The sequence below is a fragment of the Suncus etruscus genome, chromosome 10 (assembly GCF_024139225.1).
Source record: "Suncus etruscus isolate mSunEtr1 chromosome 10, mSunEtr1.pri.cur, whole genome shotgun sequence".
Lineage (NCBI taxonomy): Eukaryota > Metazoa > Chordata > Mammalia > Eulipotyphla > Soricidae > Suncus > Suncus etruscus.
The window spans coordinates 55,954,184-55,968,093 of NC_064857.1; the positions used below are offsets into that span (position 1 = coordinate 55,954,184).

General features: G+C 52.2%; 1 protein-coding gene across 1 annotated transcript; it reads right to left on the reverse strand.

The window, feature by feature from the left end:
- Window positions 1-3,696: 3,696 nt before the first annotated feature.
- On the reverse strand, window positions 3,697-13,473 carry GALR1 (galanin receptor 1). Its single transcript, XM_049781772.1, has 3 exons — window positions 12,802-13,473; window positions 10,349-10,414; window positions 3,697-5,994 (listed from the first exon to the last, which is right to left on the reverse strand). Exons 1-3 carry the CDS (start codon window positions 13,471-13,473, stop codon window positions 5,680-5,682), a joined length of 1,053 nt encoding a protein of 350 aa, XP_049637729.1. The 3' UTR covers window positions 3,697-5,679.
- Window positions 13,474-13,910: the final 437 nt, after the last annotated feature.

The following is a 13,910-nucleotide window of genomic DNA, read 5'->3' on the forward strand; positions in this document are numbered from 1 at the left end:
TAAACGAAAAGCAAAGACCAACATGAGGGAAGCAGAGCAGAGGGCAGGCCCAGACACCTCACATGCTCCATGCAGAGCCCTGGCTCTGACTTACCTGACTCCTGAGGGTAAAATGACCCTTTCGCTCTCTGCTTCTTCACCCTCATCACCTTCATCACCATCGTCCTCCTCTTCAGCCCCCCCCCCCATCATCACTGTCTCCAGCATTCCTGTAATATCATCACCGTCCTCTCCTCACTTTCCTTACCACTACCCAATCCTCGTCCGTCCAACTCCCTCTCAGTGCAGTTATTCTAAATACCACATAGAAGTGGTAAGGATTTCTCCTCCTTCTGGTTTACTTTATTTATATGAGATCTTCTGGGTGCATCCATATCACAGCAAATTGCATGATGGCATATTTCCTCAGAGTAGGCAACCCCAAGTACCAAGACATGGACCGCTCACAGGCTCATAGGGGGCCAGAGCAGCAGCACTGAGGTCCACAGAAAACAGGCGCCTTGTCCATGGGCCAAGCATGCAAGCTTCAGGCTGGTTTTGAAGCAGATTTTCCAAAAGAGCTAAAATGTAACTGTCACTCTCATGGCAGGTACCCCAAAATCCTGCAATCTGTAACCTTGGGACCCCAGAGCCTCAGGACTCCCAATTTGGCCCCCTCTGAAGACTGTGGTCAGGTGGCTTCTCCTAATGGGGAGGGAATCTTCTAGGGGCCAAGGCTTCTCCACCTGGAATCTTCCATCATTCTCTAGCCTTCTGGTAGTAATGTCAGAGAGTTCTGTCCCAAGAAATGCCAGAATCCAGGTAGGGACAGCTCGGTGAGAACCCCTCCCTCACAGCGGTCTCACAGCTTCCTGTTCCTACCTGCTCCCCACCCCTCAGTGTGCCTCCTACCTGTGCACCTCAGTGGATCCACTCTTCAGGGGCATCAGCACAGTCTGTTGAGTTCCTGGGGGTGGTAAGACCCTCCCACTTCCCAAAATCAGGGGTGAACCCAGAGAGTCAGATGTTTAAAGACCAGCCATGCCTCCTGCATCACCTGATTCCTGTTGATTAAAACAATGAAGATAAATAACATCTGATGGGCATGATCTGATACTGTCTCCTCCCGTGCTTGGTTACTAAGTCCAGTCAGTCACTGGAGACGTCAACCATGATGTTGTCTCTGTATCTCGTCTCTGCTGAGAGGAAGCTAATGTGTTTTTTGGGGGGGCATGAACTGGAGTGAGTTTGTACTTGATTGAATTTGTGTGCACTTTATGAAAACCAGAGACACACACTCTATTTAAATAAAGAAAAGTAAAAAATAAATAGAAGGTAAAAGAGAGAAGAGATAGAAAGGTAGTGATATGGGGGGAGAAGAAAGAGGAGGACAAAGAGGGGAATAAGGAGTTGAGGAAGAGGAGGAGAAGAAGTAAAAGAAGAAGAGAAGAAGATGATGAAGAGCAGCAGCAGTAGCAGCAGCAGAAGAAGAAGAGCAGCAGCAGCAGCAGCAGAAGAAGAAGAAGGAGGAGGAGGAGAAGGAGGAGGAGGAGAAGGAGGAGGAGAAGGAGGCGAAGAAGAAGAAAAGAAGAAGAAGAGCAGCAGAAGTAGAAGAAGAAGAAGAAGAAGAAGAAGAAGAGGAGGAGGAGGAGGAGGAAGAGGAGGAGGAGGAGGAGGAGGAGGAGGAGGAGAAGAAGAAGAAGAAGAAGAAGAAGAAGAAGAAGAAGAAGAAGAAGAAGAAGAAGAAGAAGAAGAAGAAGAAGAAGAAGAAGAAAAGGAGGAGGGGAAAGGAGGAGAAGGAGGGAGCAAAAGAAAAGGAGGCACAGGAAACATTTATAGATAAAGGTATCAATTTTCTATCCTCACGATTCACCCATATTTTCCAAGGTCATCCTACACTTCCTGCTGTGTCTTCATCCTTGGGGAAATGCTTAACTCTCTGTTTGATTTACCTTTGTTTGAATATAACATAATTGTAAGTAAAAACACTCTAAGCAATTGTGTTTATTTTCAATACAAGAAAATCAGTCCCAGTATTCAAGCCCAACTAGATTTCCCAGGGATCAGGGGACCCAGTGAGCTAGAAGGACACCTCCAGCTCTCAACAGACACAAGGAAGCAGGGGAGTGACCTAGGAGCTGCAACATTTGCTAACAGTCATGCTAAATATATGTGGGGTATCCATGCCGAGTTCACAGGGGACCAAGTTTGGAGAGACAAGCCTCAGAGAAGAGTTGCTAGCATGAGGGGAAGAAAGGGGCACAGCTGGTAGGAGAGCACGTTTTCACAATGTCCATCATCAAAGAAACACTTTCCTTCTTTACCTCCAGGATCCAGTTCTCCAGGGAGATGCTTCACTGGAAAACCTGAACCTTGGGACACATTTATCTCTCAGAGATAATAACAGGGTGCTGATTAGCTGCCCCTCAAAAAAAACATACAGATATTTAATTGAAACACAGAGCTCCTAGCACTTAAATACAACACGGAAGGGAACTTGTGAACACGAAGGTGTCAGCAAACAATCTTGTCTGATGCTTTGGAAGGATGCAGAAGCTGCTCCACAGTGGTTCTTGAGGAGGGGTGATGATGCCCCACAATGGGAATATCCGCCTCACACAGACAGGCAAGCTATGGCCAGCAGGATCCAACATGCTCTGGACACTATGGCCGTCCCTGCTCTGGGCCCAGTATGAGGGTTGTGCTCATAGAACCTCAGACGAAGCCTTGCCAATGCTCCGCTGCCTGGCCTGCGTACATCTGCTCACAAGCAGCCACAGGTCTGAGATACCATAGGGTACCCCTGAAATACCACATTCAGATGGTCTCAGACTACAGCTTGTCAGGGAGCAATGCTGGCGCTGCAGCAGGTGGACAGGCTGTGTTGTCCAGGCCATGTCAGGGTGAGGGTATAGCATCAGGGTCCAGAAGGAACTGCCCACTAGCTGTACCTTCCACTCTTCTCTTCCTTCTGGAGTCTTCTTCTCCTGGTATTCAAGATGCCCACATGAGAAAGGCAGAGGAGTGCTAAGTGCTGTGGGGACCAGGGGACTGAAGCCAGGCTCTACTCAGAAGCAGGGCCATGATAAGGAAAACGGCAGTGGTGTTTCCTGAGCCTCGGGCAGTTTTGTCTAAACCAAGCAGGGGGTCACCTCACTTCTGTCCCTCACAGGCTGAGCCCAGTCCTATTTGGTATTGAGGGGAGAGTGTGGCTGAGACAGAACTGGGGAACACACCCCAAGAGGCCTTTTCAAGCACAGCAACAGGGCCCAGAGTGCAGGGTGGGAACTGTTCTTCCATGGAGCCAACAGCGGCCATTGGGCTCTTTAAACATTCCAGAGCATCCCCCAGATAAGGGCCGAGGGCCAGAGCAAAGACTAGCTGCCCAAGGCCCCACACAGATGGACATGGGGCAGTTATCAGTGATCCTGGTGACTCCGGCAGCCAGTGGTCTAACAGCATCTTTCTCCTCCTCCAAACTCTCCAGCCGGCAACTCTCTCTAGCTTAAACCCCCTTGGCAGACTTCTGGAGATTCTCAAAAATAAATACAATGATGCTTCTACTCCTCTCTTTTTCTCTCTCTAGCCATTCTCTCTCTCCCAGGCTGCTCGGGCAGCAGGTCCAGGTAAATACATATATGGCAACCTCTGGCCTCGCTGCAGCACATCCCTAGCTCATGCTGTCACAGGGAAGCTTGGCCGTGACAATGGCTGAGAAGCAGCAGCAGGAAGCACAGTGGTGGAAGGAAGAAGCAGGACTATCTGTCCTTGGGCTCTGCCATCCTGGGTCCTTGTGGCACCCCAGTGTCCCCTCAGAGACGGGCCATCCACTGGGCTGTCTCTGGCTTGTCCAAAGCAGCAGCCTTTGTGCCATGTTTCACTTGACATGGGAGCTGGACAGACCTGTGAGGCCTTTCCTGGCCTGGTAAGTCTGCAGAGCAGCTCTGGATGGTAGAACCCACATGGGCTGTGGCAGCATCCAACAGTGTGAGAAAGACCATGGGCAGGAGCAGGTAGCTCTGTCACTCAACTGAAGGAAGGGACAGAGGCCACACTAAGCCCATGGACAGTGCCTTCTGCCTCAGACACCAGGACCCATCCTGACCTTCCTGGGCCATCCTGAGCCCACCACAAACACCCTTGGCCAGAAGAATGTCTTAGTGTGATCGATACACAAGCTAGTGGAGTTAACAGGCAATGGCCTGCCCTTTCTTTTCTATCGAAAATGTGATTTTTCCGGGGGTTTGATCAATAGTAGAGCAGGGAAGACATTGACTTGCATGATTAAACCAACCCAGATTTGATCCCCTGCATTCATAGGGCCCCCTAAGCCTGCTAGGAGTAATTTCTGAGCATAGAGCCAGGAGTAACCCCTGAGTGCCTCTGGGTGTGGCCCAAAAACAAACAAGCACACTATGTGATGTTTTTTTCTTCCTATGAAAAATGTGGCAGGTTGTATCTCATAAAAAGCTTTTCTGGCTTTTGTCTGGGGGTTCCCGTCAGCTGTTCTCAGCATTTACCATGCTGAGTCCTGGTCCCAAATCCTATTTTAAATAATTGATCTTTTGCTCTCACATCCTCTGAAAAAATATCAGAAAATGCACTTTTTCTGTGGCCACAGTTCCCTTTCCTTGCTGTTTTTTCTCTGTAAGTACCCAACCTGTAAAACTGTTGTGAAGCCTACATGTGGATTTTAAAGTCACAAAAAAAAAAGTCTAGTCAGGCTGTTGGCCCCAAAATAACATTTAGAGCAGGAAGAAACCTTGGGGTGAGTCCAGGGAATAGCAGATCCATAGGATGGTCAAAGCCCCCCATTAACCACAGCTGGGAGGGAGCAGAGTTACAGCTTGGGGCTCCAGAAACATCTGTCCTATGACCACTGTGACATCCTAAGGTTGCTGGGCATGTGGAAATTTCCTGTTCCTTATCCTCCTCATCCTCTGTCCCTTCTCAATCCCTAGTGGTCTTTGCTCATGATATGGCTCATGGCGTGGTTTGGAGTCCTGTGTCTTCCTGATGGTGGAGTCTGAACAAATTGTCTCTGCCCTCAGGGTTGCAGCCTGTGGTGTGTCCACTCATGTCCTGTCCACCAGTCTGAGGACACAGGATGGCTCTAACTGGCCACCCTTTCCATCCACAGGAGACTCTGGGCAGCTCTGGCCAGGGTCCCATCAGCAAAATAGCATGAGCCCAGTTTTGCTTTGTGCTGTATAGATGGACAGAAACCTGCTCGAGCCTGCATAGACAAACAGAAACCTGCCCCTTGCTGCATAGATGAACAGAAACCTGCTCCACAGTGCATAGATGAATAAAAATCTGCTCCACTCTACCTACACAGAAACCTGCCCCACATTGCCAGCTGTCCAGCAATCCCTGCTCTCCCTTTGAGAGACACCCCAGGGCCAATCTCTCCCAAAGTCCAAGCCAGCATGTGGAACACAGGCTTCAGCAGAACATTGCTCCTTGAAATGGAAGAACGCACCTCAAAGAATGTGCTTTGTAGATAGCACAGCCTGGCTGAGTAGTAGGCTTTGAGGGTCTATGGGGGGAACCAGGCAGTACAGAACCCCCGCCCTCCTGTGTGTAAGTCTGCGGTGGCCCAGAGACTCCAAGAACTCAGAAACGCCATCCTCAGCCTGGGGGTTGCTAAAGGTGCTGACATGGCAGGTGGATGAGGCTGCTCTGGTTGGCATCCGGGCCTCATACATGAGTGCAGTTGGTGGAGGGCGGTGTGTCAGCGCGACTTCGGCTGCCCTTGACCCCGTCTGCCGCCGGCTGGCCACGGTGGCACTTGAACACCTGCCGGTAGGCCTTGCGGAAGTTCTCAGAAAGAAAAGCGTAGATGATGGGGTTCATCGAGGAGTTGCTGTATGCTAGGCAGTGGGCCAGGATCCGGAAGAGGAAGGATGTGGGGGTCAGTGGGAAGGACCCGAATTCAACCCACAGGTGGACGATATGATGTGGGAGCCAGGAGATCCCGAAGACCACAACCACTGCCAGGACCGTCTGAGCTGTCTGTGGGAGGGCACAGTTAGTGTGGGCACAAGACACAGGGAGATGGTGTAGGGGAGGATGGATGTGGCTACATGAGGAAGAGGATTTCATTCCCATTTCTGAAACCCAATTAACCCTTTTCTTTCCTCTTTTGGTAGTAATTTCTTTATTTTTTAAACTTGATTGATTGATTGATTGATTGATTGACTGATTGGTTCTTGGATCACACCCAGTGGTGCCCAGGGGTCACTCCTGGCATTGCACTCAGAAATCACCCCTGGCAGGATGGAGGACCACAGGGAATGCCAGGAATCAAGTCAGGTTCCCCCTGGGTCAGCCCCATGCAAGGCAAATGCCCCACCTGTGCTCTCTCTACGGGCCTGTAATATTTTTTTGACTAAACAGAGTAGTTACAGAAATGTTCCTAGTTGGGTTTCAGTCATAGACTAGACCCATATTTTTCTGCTCTCCTGAGAAGTGAGGTTCAGTACTTGGCACAGAGATGATGGTCTGAGGGAGACAGCGATGGACAAAGGTGGATAGAGAAGACAGAAGTGGAAAGAGATGGACAGAGACTGGACAGTAGTGAACATTTCCCAGCATATGCACCTCTCCACAACCAAATGCCAGGATCCCACATAACCAGCACCCAGGTGTCCAGCCTCTAGCTCAGGATTAGTTCAAAGGCATCAACTTCGCAGGTCTAATGTATTAAAGCCCAAAATGAACTTCCTGGTGACCGGTTTCCACTGTCTGATGCGTCATCTAAACCTGTAAGCTGCTCCCCCCAGGGGCTTACACTGGCCAGGGCCCTGCCCCTTCCCAGGACAATGTATTGTCCAGAGCATGGAAGCGTCAGCCCAGCCCAGGTGCTCTCCTTCCTGCATCGAGAGAGAGAGAGAGAGAGAGAGAGAGAGAGAGGCTAGATGTTAGATGTGCAGGGAAATTCTCCCTTGGGGAAGGACAAACTGCCCTTCTTTCTTCCCTACACACAGGGAGCCCACATGGTCATCAACTCCTCTCTCTGTCTCTCTAACTCCTAATCTGACTCTCAACTGCTTTCGCTGGGTCTCTGCTCATTCTCTCTGCTCTTCCTCTGAGCCTTGATTACTGGGCACATTCCTTCCTCTCCTAAAAAAAAGCCTCTTTCAAGAGACATCTCTCTCTTGGTCTCTCTCTCTGTCTGTCTGTCTCTCTGTCTCTGTGTCTCTTTCTCTCTCTCTTTCTCTTTCTCTCTCTCTCTTTCTCTCTCTCTTTTTCTCTCTCTCTCTCCTCTCTCTCTCCCCCCTCCTTTCAGAGGATTTTCTTCTCACTAATGGAGCTCCACAGGGAGGAAAGGTGGTGACAGGAAGATGATGAAAACCATTCCCTAAATTGAACAAATGACACCCAAAATGCAGCTGCGTGACTTAGAGCCTGATGCGAACAAAGCAAGTGCCCAAGGAGCCAGTGGCTGGTAATGAGAGGCCTCCTGGGGTGTTCGGCTGGAAGCGCTTAGCCAGGCCCCATCTGGCCAGTCCGCCAACTCCTCTGAGCAGCTCATAGGCACTGTGCAGCCTTAGCCAAATACTCAGCCTCAGCCCCTGTCAGTGACCAGAAGCTCCGGGAGGATGCAAGCCACCAGAGGCTCCACACTGCCCCACAATCCCTCCAGAGTACTCCTCAATCACACCACAGTGCTCCACAATCACACCACAATCACTCCACCGTTTTCCATAATCACTCCACAGTCACTTCACAGTGCTCACAATTACTCAACTCTCTCAGGCTTCTCCCCACTATAGAGGAGTCTCCGCAGGCTTCCAGGAAAGCTGGTTTTGTGCCATGACTGTCATGAATCTACGGTGGAAGCTGTTGCAGCTACAGCCTCGACCAGAGGTCCCCAGCCTCCAGGGCAGAGCTCAGGCCAGCTCTTCCTGGGCTTGGATCATCTCACCCTCTGCCCTCCAGGCCCGATGGCACTGACTCTTTGTCCTGGACAAAGATTGTCTCAATCCCTGGCTTTCTTCCACGTGTGGCCATGGTCTTCCAGGGTGCATTCCTCATGCACACTCCATTCACTCTGTGCGAGCAAAGGAGCAGCTGAACATAGCTCCAAGCTCGGACTTCTGTCAGACGAGACAGAACAGCAAGCTGGGACCCGCACACACATAGCTTAGGGATACATGGCACCTACATACATGCACATGTACTACATGGGCATACACGTAGCATGCAGATGTGTATCACATTCACAAAACATGCATGCACATAGATGCATGCATACACAGTATACGTGTCCCTGCAAACACAAGCAGATGCATTAGATACACGACTATAAACCCTACAAACAGGCACATAGAACACCTGTGCGTACAACACAGGCATTTGCACTACATACGGGTACAAACAAGAATACTGACATGAATATGGCCCATAATTAAACATTTGCAGATTCATGGAAATATACACTTATGTATGTGATAACACATCTACCTCCTATGTACAGAACCTTCGCAAGTCTAGCACATTCACATGCAAGTGATATCCAAGTGCCTATAGACGCACAGTCCATAGGGACCAAGAAACAGATGCACACAATGCCCTTCATTCTCAAGGGTCTAGTCCAGGACCTCAAGCAGCAGAGGTGAGGCACATCTCTCTTCTGCCTTTCCCTCAGGAGCCTGGCACAGCTGAACCACAGTGGGCTCCTGCCACAGTACTAAACACCACAGCACCAATGTCCCATGTTCTGCAGGAAGGAACTGTGTGGTCCTGGAGATGGACCAACCAAGGAACTCCAAAACAGGACAGGATGGCAGTTGGGTGGCTGATCAGTGGGCGGTTAATGGAAGCTGTCACAGTCACTACTGGCCCCTCATGGCCTCCTCTTTGCTCCTCAGGGACGTGGAAGCTTCCAGTTCTTTCTCAACATAAAGTGCTTTAGGATATCTGAGGGACCCTTTCTGCTTCTCTCCAGCACCTTTAGGGACCTGGTCCAAAGGTCATCAGAGACTTGGCTCAGAGGTGACCTTTTGCCCAGGGGTCTCCCCTGCTTAAGGAGCAGAGGAGGAGGCTGGGCCCATGCCGCCCTGCCTGCCTGCTGCCCACATACTGTGTGAGGAGCCCTGTGCCCAGCTGCCCTTCCTGCCTGGTGCCCACCATGACCATGTGCACCCCTGAGGAGGCTGAGGAAACCACACAGGCTCCACCACTTCAGAGCATGACTTGAGGGCTGGAAGCTTTCAGCCCTCAGTGGCCATCGAAGGGCCAGGCAGGTCCATGGAGGCAGTTCAGGAAACAGGCACAGCAAGGGGGACGGGTCCTAGTGCCCATTGAAGGGGAAAGAGTGACAATATCTGGCTACCCAGAAAGTCAGAGAACACAAGTAGGGGCTTTCCCTCTGACCTTTCCTGAGGAACCCAATGTTGTGACTCCCTACACAGTAGAATACACCCCAAGAACCTGCTTGGAGCCACTCAGCCTGTACCTCATCTTGTCACCTGGTCCCTTGCAAAGGGGAAATTGCAAGACCCTCCTACAGCATTTGGAGCAGACATGTGGGATCAGACGCTGTGAAGCCAAGAGATGCTTGTTCCCACAAGAGCAAATTGGGGAAGCCTGGAGACCTGGGAGAACCATACCCCAAACACACAATGTGAACCCAGGTTCAAGGTCATGGCTTGTCTAGGAGGGAGGGAGAATGACACAGGAGCACTGGGGTTGAGGAGTAGAGAGAAGTTCTCTGATATCCCCAGAGACTCGGGCAGTCTCTGGTCTCTCTTGGGGTTGCATAAGGAACCAGTAGCTGCTCCGGGGCCAAGGGCCACAAACTCACCCTCACTTCACTGCCCAGAGCTTGCACTGGGTCCAGAACCTGGGTCTTCTCCTTCCACCCATGAGTGCCTGCACCCAGCGTGACTCTGCTGGCAGTGCCTGCTTACAGTCATCTTTCTGAAGAAAAGCCAAGGAAGCCAGCTTTACAGACACAAGGGGCAGTAGGTAGAACATGGAAACTGGCACTGGCCATGCAGGAGACTCTGACTCTGGAGCAGCGAAAGCAAGCACAGTTCTGAAATTAGCAGTACAGAACGGCGAGGGCCGGAGGGCTGCGTGGCAAAGTGCCTGCCCTGCTCTGTGCTAGCCTGAGCTCACCAGCCCTCATGCCCTCACATGGCTGCACTTTTAGAGGGCACAATAACCGGGTCCTTGGAGAGAGCAAACACCCAGGAGCAATCTCCAGGAGCACTGCAGCCCAAGCACTGAGCACAATACAGCCAAGAGCAGAAACACTGAATTCTCATGCATAATGTCACCAAGTGTGTGGCAGCCCTGGGGCTGTGGCCCAGCATGGGCAGAGGGGAGAAAAGGCACAGATTCTGGGCACTAACTCTACCTTTTTCTTTGAGGTCTCAGATTTCTTAGACATGTTCTTCAACTTCTTGTGCAAATGACTCAGGACCTAAAGAACAGACACAGAATTAGCCTCCACAGCTCGCTGTTGCATGTGCATGGGCCATCCAGACCTTCTGAGATGAACTGTTCAGAATTCAGTTATGAGATAACCCCAACACATCTACAGGGGGGTAGCCATGACCCCTGGCCCTGAGTTTCCCCCAGGAGATAGTGAGTAGGCACAAAGATTGTGAGTCCATTTCTGAGGGTGGTGCTGGAACACCACAGGGGGTGGCCTCCCAGATACTCAGTGTGTGTGGAGAAAGTAGAGAACTCCACCTGCCCGCCCCCCAGGATCATGTGGGCATCCACCACCTGCCAGCAAGGACTTTCCTGTCCAACCAGTGGGGTCTCAGATACAATTTGACTTCAAAGAAGGAGAAAGTAGCCCCATGCTTGAGAGGGAGCCAGAACCCCTGAACTCACAGACTGCTGGGCACCAAGACCCAGGCCCTCCCACCCAACACTGCCCATGCCAGATTCATAGTTAGTTTCTTGCTAAGTCCAAGAAAATGCAAGACAAAAGCAAAGAAGAGGTGCTTTAGTCCTTTGCAACTGTGCCAGTGACTCTCTGAGGACCTTGGAGGGATGACAGACACCCCCGCTGAAGGGGCAGGGCCTCCCCTAATGACCAGCCTGGAGATGACTCTCCAAAAATCACATTTTCTCTCCAAAGAGTCCTACCAGAACTTCACAAATGCTATCTAGAACTCAAAGGAAATTTCCCCTCTTAGAGGCAATCTATTGCCATAGTACTATATATATATATATCCCCATGATCATATATTTATTCAACTTTTTAAGGTGAAGTACTTCATAACATTTCTCTATGTATAATTTTTATAAACTTCCCAATAATGAATAAATAGAATAGTTGATTTCTAGAAGTTTTTCTTCATCGTTTGCAGTAAAAAAAAAAAAAAAAAAAAACAGGGGCCAGGCAGGGAAAAACAACAACAACAAAAAAAAAAATGGGGGCCCCAGAGCAATAGCAGAAAGGGCTTTTTCCTGGGATAGGACCAACCTGGGTTTGACCCCCAGCATCCTATAGCACCCTCCAAGCACCTCCCAAGTGATTCCTGAGTGCAGAGCCAGGAGAAACCCCTGATCACTGCTTGCTGTGGCCCAAAAACCAAAAAGAAAAGAAAGAACATTCTTTCTCCTAAGGATCTTGGGGTAAATAAAAAAGCTTCCACTCAAACCCAATTGTAAAGGAAAAATGCAAATATTTCATTCATCTACTGAGTTCTATATTTCCAAAGCTCCACCAAGCTTCCAAGCCTCCATCCTGGGCCCAGAAGTCCTGCATTCAACCTTCCAGAACCATCTACCAACTTGGCACTAAGAAACTGTGATGCTCCCCCAGAAACCCTTGCTCTGCATGAGGAGTTGGAACCCCACAGGGTAAGGACCTGAGACACATGGCCAGCCCTGGTCCCTACTTGCAGGATCACTGAGCAGGACAAAGACCCCAGTGCCCCCTCATGGAGTCCCCCAGGTGACTTTCAAAATAGATCTAAGGGTGTGGGGAGGCAGGAAACAAACATGGGCACCCTGAGACACTGGGGAGGGGGTATTTCTTCTTTGGTCACAGTAGCAGCACAGCCTTAGTTGTGAGAAACAGAGAAGGAAAGACAGAAGGACATCAGGGAGAGGTGGGAGTTTGGGAGGTGGACAAGTCAGAAAGGAGTTTCTGATGGTCCAGGGCTGTCACTCTCAGCACCTTCTCTCACTCCATTCAGGACAGGTCTGGACGGCTAAAGGCTCAAGCCCACTATCACTGATGGATCTTCTGCACCAGGTAGGTGGGGAAAGCCAGTGAGTTCTGGAGGCCTAGAGGACGGGCTCTGCAGAGGTCAGCACCCAGGCAGGCAGATGAGTCTCGCAGGATCCTTCTGCTCCCAGCAAGGCTCTGAGTGGCATCAACAAACACTTCCTCAACTGGATGCTCAGCCATGCATTCTCCTGCCCCCGTGTGCTCTCCCCATGGACCCAACAGGCAGGACCAACCCCTGACCCACAGAGCACAGGGGAGGGAAGGTGACCCAGAGGACTGTCCCCTGCCAGGGCAGAGGGTCTGATGGGGGCTGCAGCCCAGCTCAGCATCATCTCCCCCTCCAAATATAGCTTCAGTCCGTGTGTGTGGACAGGCTGGTCCCCCTGCAGGGCAGAGTACCAAGGCCAGGAGGGAAGGAGAAAAGCCCCTGGGAAGTGGAGATGCTTCCTGGCCCCCTCAAAACTCTAACAACTCTCCTGGATACCACCCAAGACATCCCAGGCAAGAGCCAGAGCAATGCAGGAGGCTTCATGCCAGGCTGCCAGAGAACTAACTGGGAGAGAGGAGATGGGGAACCCCAGGCAGGGCGCTGAAGGGCTGGACACCACTGAACCCACCTTGGTGTAGCAGAAGCAGATGAGCAGGAGAGGAAGCAGGTACCCAAAGACGAAGGTGCACACCACGTAGACCTTCTTGTGGCGGGTCCCGCGCCAGACATCCCAGCAGTAGGTGTGGTTGTCCTTCCAGAGCACCAGGTCCTGTTGGTAGGCGACGGGCGAGGCCAAGGCCACGGACAGCACCCAGATGCAGCCGACACCCAGCAGCGCGTTTCGGGGGACACGCAGGGCCGAGGCGCGGTGCGCGTGTACGATGGCCACGTAGCGGTCCACGGACATAGCGGTGAGCGTGAAGATGCTGACCAGCATGGACACGGTGAACACGTAGTGCGTGGACTTGCACACGAAGGCGCCCAGCACCCAGTCGGGCAGCGCGTACACGGTGGCCTGGAAAGGGACGCAGAAGAGCAGGTAAGCCAGGTCGGCGCCGCTCAGGTTGAGGATGAAGAGGTTGGTGATGCTTCGCGGCTTCCCTGGCTTGCTGCGCGCCAGGACGGTGATGACCAAGCTATTGCCCAGCACGCCGAGCGCGAAGATGAGGCCGAACACGACGAGCGTCACCAAGTTCTCCACGCCGATGCCCATCGGCTGCCAGGATTCGGACGCGGGCGCGGGGGCCTCGAGGCCATTGTGGCTGCTGCCCTCACTCAGGTTGCCGGGGAGCAGCTCCATGGCCCGTGCGGGGGGCCCACAGACCCGGCGGGCGGGCGGGCGGGCTAGCGGGCAGAGCGCTGGGTCCCTTGGTGGAGGTGGAACAGCCGAAGCGCACGGGCACTGGGGAGACGGAGCTTCCCTTGAGAGGCGCGCAGGCCGGCCCAGCGGTACCGGTGAAGGCGCTGTGCCACAGCCTGGCAGCGGCTGCAAAGGCACCTGTTGCCCGGCTCCAAGCTCTGCTGCTGCTGCTGCTGCTGCTGCTGCTGCTGCTGCTGCTGCTGCTGCTGCTGCTGCCCGGAGCTCCCCGGCGAATCCCACGTGTCCGCGCGCACTCCCCGCGCAGTGCCACCCGCGCCAGGGCGCAGGACCCAGTGGGCGGCGGAGACGCAGAGGGACGACTAAGAGGCGAAGCTCGGTCTGGCCTCCCGGTCCAGGGGTCGGGGAACGCCGCCCAC